Source organism: Prionailurus viverrinus, chromosome D1 (genome assembly GCF_022837055.1).
Source record: "Prionailurus viverrinus isolate Anna chromosome D1, UM_Priviv_1.0, whole genome shotgun sequence".
Taxonomy (NCBI): Eukaryota; Metazoa; Chordata; class Mammalia; order Carnivora; family Felidae; genus Prionailurus; species Prionailurus viverrinus.
Window position 1 is genome coordinate 83,109,381 of NC_062570.1, and position 14,635 is coordinate 83,124,015.

Genomic DNA, 14,635 nt, shown 5'->3' on the forward strand with positions numbered 1-14,635 from the left:
TAGCACTTGTCTCTATGCCTAACACTGGCTTAGGGACTGAACAGCCTGTTCCTACAAAGCTTAACCGTGTTTTTCTCCCTCATTTCATGTCCCACCACCACTGCCAAATTATGTATCATGGCCCCTACCTTTGGGAACCTTATCTTCTAAGAGAAATGTTAGATTTTCTTATATCTGAATAAGCAAACCATTCTGTTACTCTTACTAATCTGCAATTCTAGACCTGCATAAACATTTCTACTGAGACAAACAGGTTTTCCAAAATTTCTTACAGTCTATTCAAAGGACCTATATATAAGAAATTTAATGTCCAATTCAAGTCAGCAAATTCATATTGAGTTGACTTTGACTTCTTTTCCCACAAACTTCTTTGTCCAATGCTAATTATTCACAGATAGCCTTTTCCCCATGTTCTGATATGACCTAGTAACTTGGATTGTGACCCATACTTGCTGGAACCTTTTGTTCTGAGTCTTATACCTTCTTTTTCCCAAGTTGGCATTCATTGAATGAAGAATGTGGTCATAAAAGAAAATAATGAAAATCCTTTAAAAAGCAGTGACTAATAGTAAAGGTCAAATATCTTTTCATGTTTGGAGATTGAGGTTGTTGTGCAGAGGTAATAAAATGTCAAGCAAATTTCTGCTGTTCCTATGTCTTGTTAAGGAGAATGCCTTCTGAAATACAATGAACAAAGCTTCTAGTTAATGGTAGTAAATCCCCATATTGTTAATGTAAAAACTTCTCAGCAAATTGTAGTTGTGAATCAGGGTTCTTGAGGTTTTCCCCTAAGAACCTGAAAATAAAATTTTCCTTAAACATTAAACTCTAAGTCAATACGTAATGGATGAGATTTGAGTTTAGCAAATATATCTTAGAAAGCAGGGTGGCTTCCAGGTAGATAGCCCAGACTGTATAACCTAATCAAAGACATTAACAGATCTGAAGAAAGTATATGGCATTCAGAAAAAGGGAGTTCATTCACATGAATTCATACAAAAGGAGAATCATGGTAAATATGTGCAATGTTTACCCAAGTGGTGTCATGGGGAGAGGGAGGCCACACCAAAAAGTATGGCCAGTCAGATCCTGGAGGCTGATATATCTATGGTGAAGGTGGACACAAGAGGCTTTCTTAACCTGTTCCGTTTATCACTAGAATCTTACAGCATAGTTTAGTTAGTTCACAGCTTCAAGTACTTGTAGGTCTAACTGTTGTTAGTTGTATTCTTCCCTGGAAGTTAATAAATAAATTTCCACTTATGTTAATATTTTCCTTCTGTTAATGTAGTCATTTTAAATCTCTGGAGAACCGTTAAAATCTCTTACCTGTTAAGTTGGGGGGTGGGGCAGATTTTGACTTCTTCATTATGAATGCCTACCCTGATGTGTCTGCTAGCAGCCTGTCAGCTTTTCATAGCGTTGCCCCTTTTGTCTTGTGGAACAATGGAAACTTGTACATTGCTATTCAATGTTAGAATGAGAGTAAAATAAAATTATGCCCATTATTCACTGAACTCTATTTGAGCAAAATGCTGTTTTAATTGTCTCACTTAAAAGTAGAAAGGTATTATAAAGAACTGCTAAGTCCATCTATACTAATCTTAGAGTTGTCCTGGTAGAGCTGGACCTTGTCCCTTGGGTCTGAATTTACCATCATTAATAAGGTTTATCTTGATGCTGAGTGGTTTTGGGCAGTTGAATGCACAACTAGGTAAGATCTAGCAGGGATTTTGTCAATGAGGCCAAGAATGATGATGGGAAAATTTAGGAATGGGCAAGATCTAGGGGACATGCACATTCATTGACCTTCTCCATGTGCCAGACATTCTACTATCTGCTTTACAGCTGCATGCACCCATAATTCTCCCAACAATCCTATGAGTAAAGCATGGTTACTTTCATTTTACAGGTTAGAAATTGAGGTTTCAGTAAGTTAAAAGTCTTACTCAGTGTGAATAGCAAGTCAGGTATTCTAATCTATGTTGATCTGACTCCTCCTCATTGTTGTTGTTGTTATTATTATTATTAGCAGAACAAAGCCTATTGAGATGGAAACAGGACTACCTTACAGGATGTTCATTGGTCTGGGGGTGTCATGGCAGCTAAAAAAAATGAGGCAGATCTGGAAAGCAATGTTGCGCTCTCTCTCTCTCTCTCTCTCTCTCTTTCTCTCTCTCACACACACACAGTGAGAGACAGAGAGAGCGAGAGTGAGAGCGAGAGAGAGAGAGAGAGAGAGAGAGAGATCATAACAAAATAGGGGACAAGCCATTCTCCTGGAGGCACTAGATATGTTAACAAGGTTCAGGTTATTATTTTTAAGAAGGGATTTTCAGGTGTTTCTTTACAACCCCCCTCTTAGGCCTTAAAGCTCTACCATATCCTTATTACTTAAAGTCCTCACAGTGTGATACTGGCAATCAATCCAATGTATTAATTACAGGAGTAGTAACAATACTGTTAACAAAGCTGTCTTACCAATAAGTAAGTTCTCGGTTCGTTCATCATTTAGAATTCCTTGGCACATTTCCCTAAAGGAAAGTAAACTGCAATGGTCTGACAGAGTGAATGCTGTTTCCTACTATGTGATCTGTTCTGTTTGGCTAGAGGTTTTCCTTTGTCTCCACCACCTAAAATTATTGTCTTAGGCTTAGTACTGTTAAGGCTTTAGTACTGTTTAGTACTAAGTACTAAGTTTAGTACTTAGGCTTTAGTACTGTTTCTTGATTACTAAGTTTTACCCCATGGTGACTTTAGTCCTGAGTTTATAAGCCAATATTGTTAAATATTTGAAGTAATATACATTATTGTCATTAAGATTGTTCAGTTTTTTGTGAGGGAAACTGACTGGGAGTACCTTCTTGTATAGACTTTCTAAGTTCAATTTGTGCTCCCATATCAGTACTCGGTTACTTTATAATCTCAGATTTAGTTAAGTTCCTGGGATATAGGCTCATTTAAATATGTCAGTATCTTGTATCTTGTATCTTCTTATAGTGAAAAAAAATCAAATGGTAGTTTAAATTTTCAACAGACTAAATCCAAACATTTTCCATTATTTTGGCTTAGGGGAAATCTGCATAAGGAATAATAACTTCGTGAATTAAATGTTAGTAAAATATTTTAATTTCCTGCTGCCTTTGACCTTGATGAATGTCACACACAATCCCCTCTTGCCATTATGATGGGTATTTGAAATGGAAAATCTATTTCATTTGTGTAAGATTTCAGTCTCTGACTTGAAAAACCTCAGATGCTTAGACTGTGTGTGTATGCCTGACTTCAGTACTCTGAAGTCTCACCTCTTGTCAATGAAAACTGACGTCAGCGGACTAATTGGCTCTTCTTGTGCGTAGATACCCTGACATGCCCACCGCAGCTGATGTTGTGAACGCTTTAGATCAACAGGCACTTGCCTCCATCCTGAGAACATACGGGGAGGAGAAGCATGCCAAGAAAATCGCTTCAGCAATCGTTCAGGCTCGCAGCCTCTACCCCATCTCCAGAACCCAGCAGCTTGCCAGCATCGTTGCAGGTACCCTCATTAATTCTGAACAGTGTCTCAGAGAAAAAAAAAAACAACACTAATATATGTATGTGTGTGTGTGTGTGTGTGTGTCTGTATATATATATATATATATATATATGTATATATATATATACAGACACACACACACACACACATATGTATGTATATATATATGTATACACACACACACACACACACACACACACACACACACACACACACACACATATACACATATCCTCCAAACTCCCAGAGGGATTCATTTGTACTTAAAATCATTCAGGATAGAATCTTGCCTATCTTTCTCTCTATATCAGCTTTCTTTTGGTTCTGCAAGCTTCCCTCCCCCAGCACCTCTCCCCACACAATTTAAGAAAATATACTATAGTTGCTGATTAGTTGAACAATAGAATGTTTTTTCATGAGAGGTAATTTATCATTGTGCCTACCAAGGTGCAACATGGAATGGTGAGAGCAGAATTTCTTGATCCATCACAGTGGTTGATAAGCATTCTGTATAAGATCTGACATTACCTCTCTTAGTTTCACATTTCTGCATTTTAATATTTTGGGCAAAAGGAGAATTGCATTGCCCAACTGCTAAAATAAAATCTAGTGACTCATACATCTATTCTAAACAACCAGCTAACAAAGGGTATGTGATGTATAGGTTATTCTACTTTGTGAATGCTAACTAAATCAGCCTGAGGGGCTTATTGAAACATTTCATCTTTTCTGCTGTTCGCCACCATAAACCTCTTGAACTTAAGTCTAGCTAGGAGGCGCTTTATTATAGCCTTTCTGTTTGAAGCCAAAGTTGTTTCACAGCTGTGTTCCATGATGAAAGTTTTCCAAGGCAAAAATACAACTCCTGCAGTTATTTAACAGAATTCATGTTACATTCTTTGTCTTGTGGGCCATCTGAAACCCTACATCATTTTTATTTACCAAATGTATTAGGATTTCTTTCCCATGGCTCCTATTAAGTTACCTAAGTAGCTAAAGAAGTGGAGAAAAATAAATAATTGTATAACTTGTAAAAAGAACCTGATATTGGTTGCCTCTAATCTTAATATTATCTATAATTTAAGGAATAAAGCTTGATTATAAATTCATTCAGATCAAGATTTAGAGATCATATAGCAATTGTTTTATGACATAACTTAATAAGACTATATTTTACTTAGTTAGAATAATAAAATATAAAGAGTTGACCAAGTCTTTAAATGTTTTAAGCTTTATATATACCTCAAGGCCCTTCCAACTTACCACTGAGATTCCTTTAGGCAACTAAGAGCACAATTCTTGTGGGTTAGATGATCATAAAATACGCCATTGTATTTGTTTCCCAAAAAGAGTTTGTACTAGTAGGCTGCATTAATTCATGCTCTGTCTTGTGTCCCTTTCTTTCCATCCCATACTCACTAAACATTACCACCTTACCTTACCTTTTTGTCATGATTTAACTAGCTATATGTGTTGTTCTCTGTCTCCCATATGGAAATGATGACAGTGAAAAGTCACATTTTTTATTCATAAGAAAATCCAGAATTTTCTGGTGCTGAAAATGAAGACTAGGGCTGAGGGCAGTCAGCCAATCAAAAACCTCATCTGATAACTGAAGAAACTGCGACTCTGAGAGGGTCAATAGTATCCTTGAAGGTATACAGCCTAATTAATGACAGAGTCTGTTCTAATCTAGAATCAGAGGCCTAACTGGGTATTTTTGCCTTTAAGATATTAATTTTTTGGTCTCAAGGTCCTAATCTTTGAACTTGGGGTACTAACACTGTGGCATTACAGAGAAATTATATCAAGATGTAGAATAGAAACAATTTAAGTACTTTCAGAAAGATTATGATGTGAAAAACGTATTAGGGCTATGACAAATGATATTGTAAAAGTGAGAATATTCATATATGTGTAGGCTTTATTAAATGCCATTAAAAGATTGAGTTCCCCATAATGAGTCCATTTTTATAGTTCAAATCAGCCCATAATAATACAACTTTATTGATGATGATACAATTCTGTAGAAAAGGAAAAAACATAAAAAAAAACAGTTTGCATTTTATGCTCATTCATTCACAAAATATTTTGGAAGAGGCTGGTATATACCAGGCGTTATACTGAGTACTAATGAAAAATGGGTCAGAGGTGACTAGATTAAAAAATGGTAATAGTAAACAAGGTTTTTCTACTTATAGTGGAAGCCCTCTTATTGTTGTAGTCTGAAGTTATGATTGTGTGGGTAATAGAAAGAGTTGGTACATGGAGAGAATTTATAGAACCTATCCATATTTATGTATATGGAGATGCTCAGGCCCTAATTGCAGTTCCACAAAGTCCATTCTTACATAAACCATACCCATGGCATACCTTCTACAAGCGCTGATTTTATTTTTATTAAAACGAACTTAGAGTTCAAAGGTACTTACAAAGCAATCTGAGCATATTTTCTAGATTTTCTTAATTTTCTACATTTTCATAATTTTTTAAATCTTTCATAATTACCTCACCTAAATCTAATTTGATTGCACTTTTTACGTGACTTATCTTTATTAAGACTCTCCAAAGTCTCCAATTTACTTTTCATGGGAACAGCAGATGTCTTTCCTTTTGCATTCATATTTCACCAGTTTATGTAATATTTGATTGAATTATTTAATGGCAATAGTAAGTGCTCTTGGCTTACAGCTCTTTTGGTGGGAGCAGGACTGTATAGGAATATTTGAGGGTAAAATACCATGCTGAGACAGTTTAACAGAGAAAGGGATTAATCTGTCAAGTCCATTAAACAGAAGTCTCTTAAGAGAGCTAATTCATGAAGGAAATATGGGAAGCAATGGAGGGCCCAGGAAGGTTCCTCTCTTAGTTTCATTTCCTAGTGCTGTATTAACAAAGTACCACATATTTGGTGGCTTAAAATAACACAAATTTATTCTTTCACAGTTCTGGAGGCCAGAAGTCCTAAATGAAGGTATCAGCAGGGCTCTGGGGGAGAATAGCTACCTCCTTGACGCTACCTTGTGTCTGGCACTTGCCAATAATCCTTGGTGTTCGTTGGCTTGTGTATGCATCACTGAGTCTCTGCCTCCACTCTCACTATCCCCATACATGTTTTTTGTGTCCAAATTTATCTTTAGTATAAAGACACCAGTCATATTGGATTTAGTGCCTACCCTAATAGAGTATGTCCTCAACTTGATTGTATCTGCAAGGACCGTATTTTGAAATAAAGTCAACGTTCACAGCTTCCTGGTAAACACAAACTTGGGGGGACACTATTCAAGCTGGTACAGCTCCTAAGCAATATCTTTATTTAGCAAACATGTATTTTGTCAAGCTATAATATGCTGTGACTATATTTGGACATCTTTTCTGGTTCTAATAAATTCATGCTAAATATGTTCAAGATTATCCAGGCACTCTGGGAAATATGCCACAGTTCCTGACACATGGTAAAACCCATATATTGATGGAAATATAAATCATTCCCCTTGCTTTCAAAAAGCTAATAATCCATTAAGGACAAGGAAGACCACCACACTTGTAATCACAATATACTTAGTGGGATTATATAATAATTCAAGTAAGTAAGTTGTAATTTATAGAACCTAGAGCCTGGTGCATTTCACTAGTACAAATGAGTATACTCCAGTACTCTTCCATATCCTATCAGCACCAGAAGACAGATTCAAGGCTGCAAATTGAGGCAGGAAACTTATAACTACCATGGATTACTTTGTAAATTACGAAATTAGTAATTTATAATTCCAAAAACGACCTGTGGGACTTCACTATTCATACACACTATTCAGAACTGCTAGGCAGAAATTTCAATGTTAATATGTCACACATGTTAGATAGTGTTCCCTCCAAAAATAATTTATAAATAACAAGTCACATTTTGTTAAGCATAGTTTCTATTCTAATGCAGTTATAGCTGAAAAATTGGATTTATGAAATTTAAGACTTGAAAATGGCCTGAGGGACTAATTTAATGTAGAGCCAAATTCTTCATTACCTCTAATAAGTGGTCATCTTGCATTTTAGCCTTTTCATCTCCATCTATCTTACTCCCCCCTTGTATTTCAGTGAAGAGGAGCACATTTCAGTCTGAAATTGCTAGTTCCATAAATAGAGGCCTTAAGTCTTTAGAAGGGATGAATTCCTTAGAATGAAGTCCAAATTCCTTTACATGGCCTGCAAAGCTTTTCATGGACCGGTTTCTACCTTTTCGTTTTCATCTCTGTTGCTTCTCCATAGTAATCTCCGTTCCAGCCATGCTAGAGTCCTGATGGTCGTGTCTTTCCGGCACACCACAGTCCCTCTACTCCAGGCCTTGGATATTATTAACATTAACACTAGAGTGCCCAACCCCTATCCTCTCCTGTGGTTAATGCCAGCTCATCCTTTTGAGCTTTAGTTAAAAGTGTCACTTCCTCCAGGAAGGTTTTTCTAGCTCTACACAGATTAGTTAGTTGAGGTGTTCTCCCACATGCTCCCCATAGTACTGAATTTCCCTGCCGAAGCACTGACACTGTTCTTATTGCTTTCTATTTAAGTTCTCCCCTAGACCTATACTATCTAGTACACTTGCCAGTAGCCACATGTGTCTTTGGAATTCTTGAAATGCGGCTGCTCCTAATTGAGAGGTCATATATGTAAAATACACACCTTAGTTTGAAAAAAGAATTTAATGTATCTCAAAAATTTATATGTTCATTCTATGTTGAAATGGTAACATTTTAGAAATTATCGAGTTACATACAGTATTAAAATTAACTGTGCCTGTTTCTTTTTACTTTTTTAACGTGGCTGTAGAAATTTTTAAATCACATATATAGATTGCATTATATTTCTATTGGATGGCGCTGCTCCAGATACTAAGCACTGTGAGGGCACTGCTGTGACTCTTTTACTCATCAGGGTGTCCCCAGCACTTATCATAATTTTGGCCCTTGGAAGACATTTGGTAAATGCTTTTTCAAGGTTAATTTATCAAATAAAGAAAATCACATAGATCCAGGAAGGTTCTGCTTTTATACAGTTGGTATTCAGTGAAATTACATCAGTGTTAGTAAAAAATTGGTGTTCAGTCTTGTAGACCATAAACTGAATCTCTCCCACACCAATATGCACTAATAACATTAACACTAAAGTACTCAGGTAAATTAGACAAACACACTGCCTACCCAGTATTTTAGTTTATTCATATTTAGGCTGAAATTATATTTTTCTTCCCTTATTCTTTAGAGGTGCTGGTAAGAAAAATAACACTAATAAAATATTTTTATTAATTAAGAATCTTTAATAATGGGAAACGATACATATAATAATCCCTCCAGCTCCCCAGGAAAAAGATTTATGTACTTAATTTTTTAAAAAACATGGCTGTGGTCTAGATTTTGCAGAATTTGTGTATATTTGATTTACAGAGGCTTAAAAAATGGGATTGTTTCTAGACATACCTCTGAATATTGTCTCAAAAGGCTGTCCATATTTTATTCCATATTCCATTGTTCTTTCCATTCTCTGGATACATCAAGGGAAACTTAATTATTAAATTCAGTTTAACAAAGAGAGTTTAGTTCAAGTCCTGGTTCTGCTTGCTTCCTGTGTAGACTCGAACAGTTCTAGGCCTTTTCTTTCTAATCGTGAAATGGAAGTGAATAATATTGATGATTATGACCATTTGTTATTTTGTTCATAATGTAACTATGTTTTGTAATATTGAAATTCACTCAGTTTCCAAGGACATTCCAAAATCAAAGTATGCTTTTCAGATCATTGGAATTTAGATTCAAATTCACAAAATATATAATCAATGCACTGATAATCAAAAAGTGACAGAAGGCATACAATATCAATTTTTGAATGGTAAAATGGAGGGGGTAGGTTTCTTAGATTTGTTTGATTCTTGTTGATTAAATATATAGACTTTATTCCCTGACTGAAACTTCTATGTAACCTTTATTCTGACTCATGAACTGGGTACATGGCCAGATCTTAATGAATGCTTGTTGAACAAATAAATCAATAAAAAGATGTGTACATTCCCAGCCAAGGTAAAATGAAAATTCAGGGAAAAAAGTATAAGTTGTTAGGTGTTACTGAGAATCAATTGTACTCTCCCCTTCACACTGAAGAGGGGGGAGACCTAAGCATCCAAGTACTCAGTATAAATTAAAACAGCTTGAGGAATAGATGAGACTCCCTAGGACATGGAATCAAAAATTCTCAAGTTCTTTGTCTGATTCTGCTATTTATGTGCTCTGTGAACTTGAGTAAATCACTTCTCTTCTCTGATCCTTATTTCCTCATCTGGAAAAGAAGAATAACTAATTCTTGCTATGACCAATAAATGAGATGGTGGTATGTAAGAAAGTTCTCTGTGAATTGTAAAGTGTATATACAACTATAAGCATTTTCTACTTCTCTCTATCCAGACCTGAGAAGATCCAGGGAACAAACAAGTGCACTAGTCAGAACTATGACTGTGATCTTATACCAATGAATACCTGTCCACAGCCAAACCGTGTGATTTGTGATAGGCTAATTGCTTCATTCCAAGCTTTTCTTCCCTTAGGGATTATGTGACTTTTAGAAAAAAGAAGAATCTTTTTTTTTTTTTTTTTTTTCCTGCACTGGCATATAAGGTATATCTTTCCACAGTAGCATTAATAGCTTATGCCTCTGCTTGTATCTGAAATCATTATATTTTTCCAACAAAGCTTTGTTAATCTGGAGAGAAACATCCAAAATACAAAATAAATGAAGTGCAGCATTCGTTAAGAAGTAGTCATTGCCATCAAATTTTAGTGCAACTTTTTCCTGATGAAATTAATTAGACCAGTTTGCCATCCTTTTATTGTTTTAATAACTTGCATGTTACTTCCTCCATCTTCCCCCAAAAGCACTCTGTATACTAACATTGCCATGATTATGAAATAAATGAAGATGTCAGAGAGTTCAATTGTAACTCTCTGGTCGATCTGTCACTCTGTAGTATGGTCAAACCTACAGTCAAATTTGGATGGCTTGCCAGTGAGTTACAGTTGTCATTGTCACCGCCTATGATAAGGCAGTTATTCTGTCATTTAAATCTCTTGAGTTCAATCTGTTATACACTGTGTACATTAGTATGGTAACTTCATGCCAACTAAATTATCAAATGACATTTCATAAGTAAACTTATTTCTTATTTTAATAAGTAATCTTTCCAAGAGACATTCTGTACAAGAAGCCCAACTCAGAAAAAAATGAAATATAGAAAGAAAGAAAGAAAGAAAGAAAGAAAGAAAAAGAAAGAGAGAAAGAAAGAAAGAAAGAAAGAAACCTGAAAAATCTTTTTTCCTTCTAAAAACCTGGCCATTCTCAGTTTGAAGTATCACGTGGGGAGCAGGGATTGCCCTAATCCCAAGTAATGGTGGCCCAAGCCTAATTTGATGATGATGATAATGATGATGACGATGGTGATGATTATGATGAATGCCAGCTAACATTTATTGAGCAAATATAAGACACTATCCTAAATTATTTTCATGTATTAAATCAATCCTCAATAACCTACAAGGTGGGTACTGTTTTTATCCCCATTTTATATATGAGTAAACTGAAGCACAGAGTCTAGGTAACTTGTCTCTTGTCACATGGAGCTGGAATTAGAAGTAATCTCACTATAGACTCTGTGTTCTTATTTAGGACGCTAGATCCCTTTCTCATAATTAAGGTACAGTGTGAACTGTTGCTGGAGGATGCTGACAGCTCAGTCTTCCAGGATCTCACATCTCTCATATGGGAGAGAGTCATAAAAGCAGCTCACTCTGTCACCCTGTGATAAGTGCTGTATAGAGTAGAGTCATGAATGAAAAGGTATGGGAACCCAGAGAAGGGAGAAGTTGATTTTGATGTAGTGAGAGGGTTTAATTTATTGTGGAGAAGGGTTAAGTAGAAGTTACAGAAAGGAGACCTTTGAGTTGAGTCTTTAGGGGGAGAAGTGATAGCTATCTATAGAAAAGTGCATGGCACACAGTAGATACTCAGTAATCGCAGAAGAAAAAAAGGAATGAACAAATAGCAGGTAGGATTTCAAAGGGCTGAAGGGAGTACAAGATAGGCAATTCAGAGTCCAATCCCAAAACCCAGTGGAATTCCAAATCCCTAAAATTCCCCCCATTATCTTGGTATCCACTATCCTAAATAGGACCTTGAGTTGGGTTAGATTTTTAGAACAATAATTCAGCATAATCAAGTCCTCTAAGTCTTAATGATTATGGCTGAATTTCAAACTGCTTTTATGGAACAAGAGAAGAGAAACACATCCCTTTACTTATTTTTTATCCCATTTCTTATGTTATAATTTGTGTAGTTCTACAGGTGAAAATTAAAGTGATCTGCTGGTATTGTATGTTCTGCATATAGTAGTTTTCACATTGGTATTAATTTTGCAAAGATGTATATAAATAGCCTGGCCATCTTGTCCTTATCTTTATTGATTAGGAAAAAAAAGAAGAAGAAGAAGAAAGATTATTTGTTCCTGTAACTAGTTATTCAGAAGTTTTAAGAATTTGGTGCTAGATATTTACAAGAGCTCTTGATTTAAGAATTAAGATAAAGCAGTCTTCTATATTTGTACTACCATCCTGTTTTTGAGATTAACATGATTCAGATCTCATCTACATGGTAGGTACAATTACCTGTCTTTACTTCACCCTAAAAGTACTGAGAGGATCAACAGTGTGCAGCACTTTTCCAAAGAGTAGGTTTCAGACATCAGCAGTTATATGTATACATTGGGAACATATTTTGAAGACAAGCATCTGCTTTCATTTTCAAAGTTTAAATGTTTAAACCACCCCAAAAGACTGTCAGAGAAAGAGAACCCCAGATGTTAATAGGTTGATAAAGATCAAAGGTTAGATTTCTAGGGCTGGGAAGGGGAATAGTGAATGAGAGTAGGTTTGATGTCCAAGCTATAATTATAATGAAAAACTAACACAAAAGCTTCCAAGTTATTTTCTGTTATATCTTTTGTTTTGTGAAGTTGAGAAATTATGGAATATCTGGAAAAGATATTCCTCAGAATTTAAAAATAAAAGGAATCCATATTTTTCGTATCTTTTATGTATGTAATTGTTTTGTGTCTTTCCCCATCTTTTTATTTTTGTCAAGAATTAGCAGTTTTGGGAAGCCTGGGTGGTTGCTCAGTTGGTTAAGTGTCTGACTTCAGTTCAGGTCATGATTTTGCAGTTTGTGGGTTTGAGCCCCATGTTGGGCTCTGTACAGGCCTGGAGCCTGCTTCAGATTCTGTGTCTCCCTCTCTCTCTGCTCCTCCCTGCTCAAGCTCTGTCTCTGTCTCTCTTTCTCAAAAATAAATAAACATTAAAAAAAAGTTTTTCTTAAAGAATATAGTAGTTTTGCATTTTAATTTATTTTACCCATTTATTCTTTATGTGACTATATACTGCCTCACATATTTTTAATTACTTGGAATCTCATTCCATATTATAAACCAGAGAACGTATATTCTCCCCTTACATTTGCATGTAGTACACAGTAAGCAGTAGGACTTCCTACATTCTCATAATGCATGAGTATTCACTTAATGACTTTCTTATCAGTTGGACTACTAACTCTTTGAGAGCAAGGATTAGATATATCTTTTTCATTGTTACATCTTCAACACCTGATATAGTATTTGGCTTATGATAGGTGTTTAATTAATATTTCTTGAATGAATTCATCAGTGTCCATTTCTTTGTAGTTCTTGTGATGTTTAGAACATGGATGAGATAAGAGACAGCTAATAATAAAATTTCCCAACCAACTAGTTTCTTCAGCAATAGGCACTTTCTATTGTTAGTAGACTCAAACCTACAGTAATAAGAGAAACTGTCATAATCTTCTTGGCATTGTAATATCTTTCCTGTTCTCTAAAGGGTGGATCAGGTTCAATATGTCACACAATACTGGGTCAGTCTTCTATATTTTCAGTTTCCTCATTAACAAAGCAGGGAATTTGACCTAACATTGAGATGAGACACATTTTATTTATACATCACAAATTTATTTAATCAAGTATTTATTGTGACTCCACTTTGTTGTAGGCATTGATGAAATTGCGTAAGTGATAAATACGAAGTTTTCATCTTCTAAGAATTAACAAAAAAGTGATTTTCCCCTATTTAGATAGTAGTCTTCATAGTTAGTGCTTATTTGCATATAGCATCATGTTTACTTTTTTTTCTCCTTAGCATATACTCCCCACTCCTTTCTGGGATCAGTTTTCTTCTTACCCAAGTACATATTTTGATATTTTCACTGAAGATCAGTGAGTGATATATTTTCAAATTTTGTCTAAATATATCTTTATTTTGCCCTCGCTTTTGAATGATAATTAGTTGAGTATAAAGCCAACAGGTTTATGAATATTTTCACTCAGTACTTTGAAGGTAATATTTTATCATCTCTTGACATTTATCATAGTTGATGAAAAGTCTGTCATTATTTTATGGTTGGTCTTTTTCTTTCTCTGGCTACCTTTAAAGATTTTCCTGTCATTGTTGTTTAATTGTGATGTACTTGGTTGTGACTTTGTTTTTATTTATCATTAATGAAACAAAACAAACTTCTTTAATATTTCTATTTCTGGAAATATCAGACATTATTTCTTTCCTTATTTGTTTCCTTTACTTTCTTGACTCCTGGGCAGCACTTATTCCTCACCACGTCTCTCATATTTCCTCTGTCTTTGTCTCTGTATGTTACAATCTGGGTAAGATCCTTTACTGATTTGCTAAGTCTCTTTTAAAGAGATAGTTAATCTGCTGTTAACCCACTTGTGGAATTTTTAAATTCACTATTCATCCCTGCAAGTTCTATTTTTAAAAAATACTCTTGTTCTTATTCTTTCATCATAGTCTCTATCAATTATTTTAAATCTTAACATTTTAAATAGTAAATATACACAGTTATTTCATATGTTGTGCTGATTTGTTCTGTTATCTCCAGTTCTTCCTATTTATTTCATCCATTGATTTACCACACACACACACACACACACACACACACACACACACACTTGTATGCATAAATGTA

At 35.1% G+C, this 14,635-nt stretch overlaps 1 protein-coding gene across 21 annotated transcripts in view; it reads left to right on the plus strand.

The window, feature by feature from the left end:
- METTL15 (methyltransferase like 15) overlaps positions 1 to 14,635 on the plus strand; it is a 366,039-nt gene that overhangs the window by 150,105 nt on the left and 201,299 nt on the right. For 15 of the 21 annotated variants that reach the window (XR_007156373.1, XR_007156374.1, XR_007156372.1 and 12 more), the window contains one exon: positions 3,360 to 3,538. Coding sequence is in view for 10 of the 21 variants with exons in the window: in XM_047878551.1 (XP_047734507.1) it covers positions 3,360 to 3,538 (179 nt within the window). In the remaining 11 variants the exon portion in view is untranslated. Of the gene's footprint in view, positions 1 to 3,359; positions 3,539 to 6,484; positions 6,585 to 14,635 lie in introns of those variants that run through there. The other 6 variants (XR_007156381.1, XR_007156382.1, XR_007156379.1 and 3 more) reach the window with 2 other exon arrangements.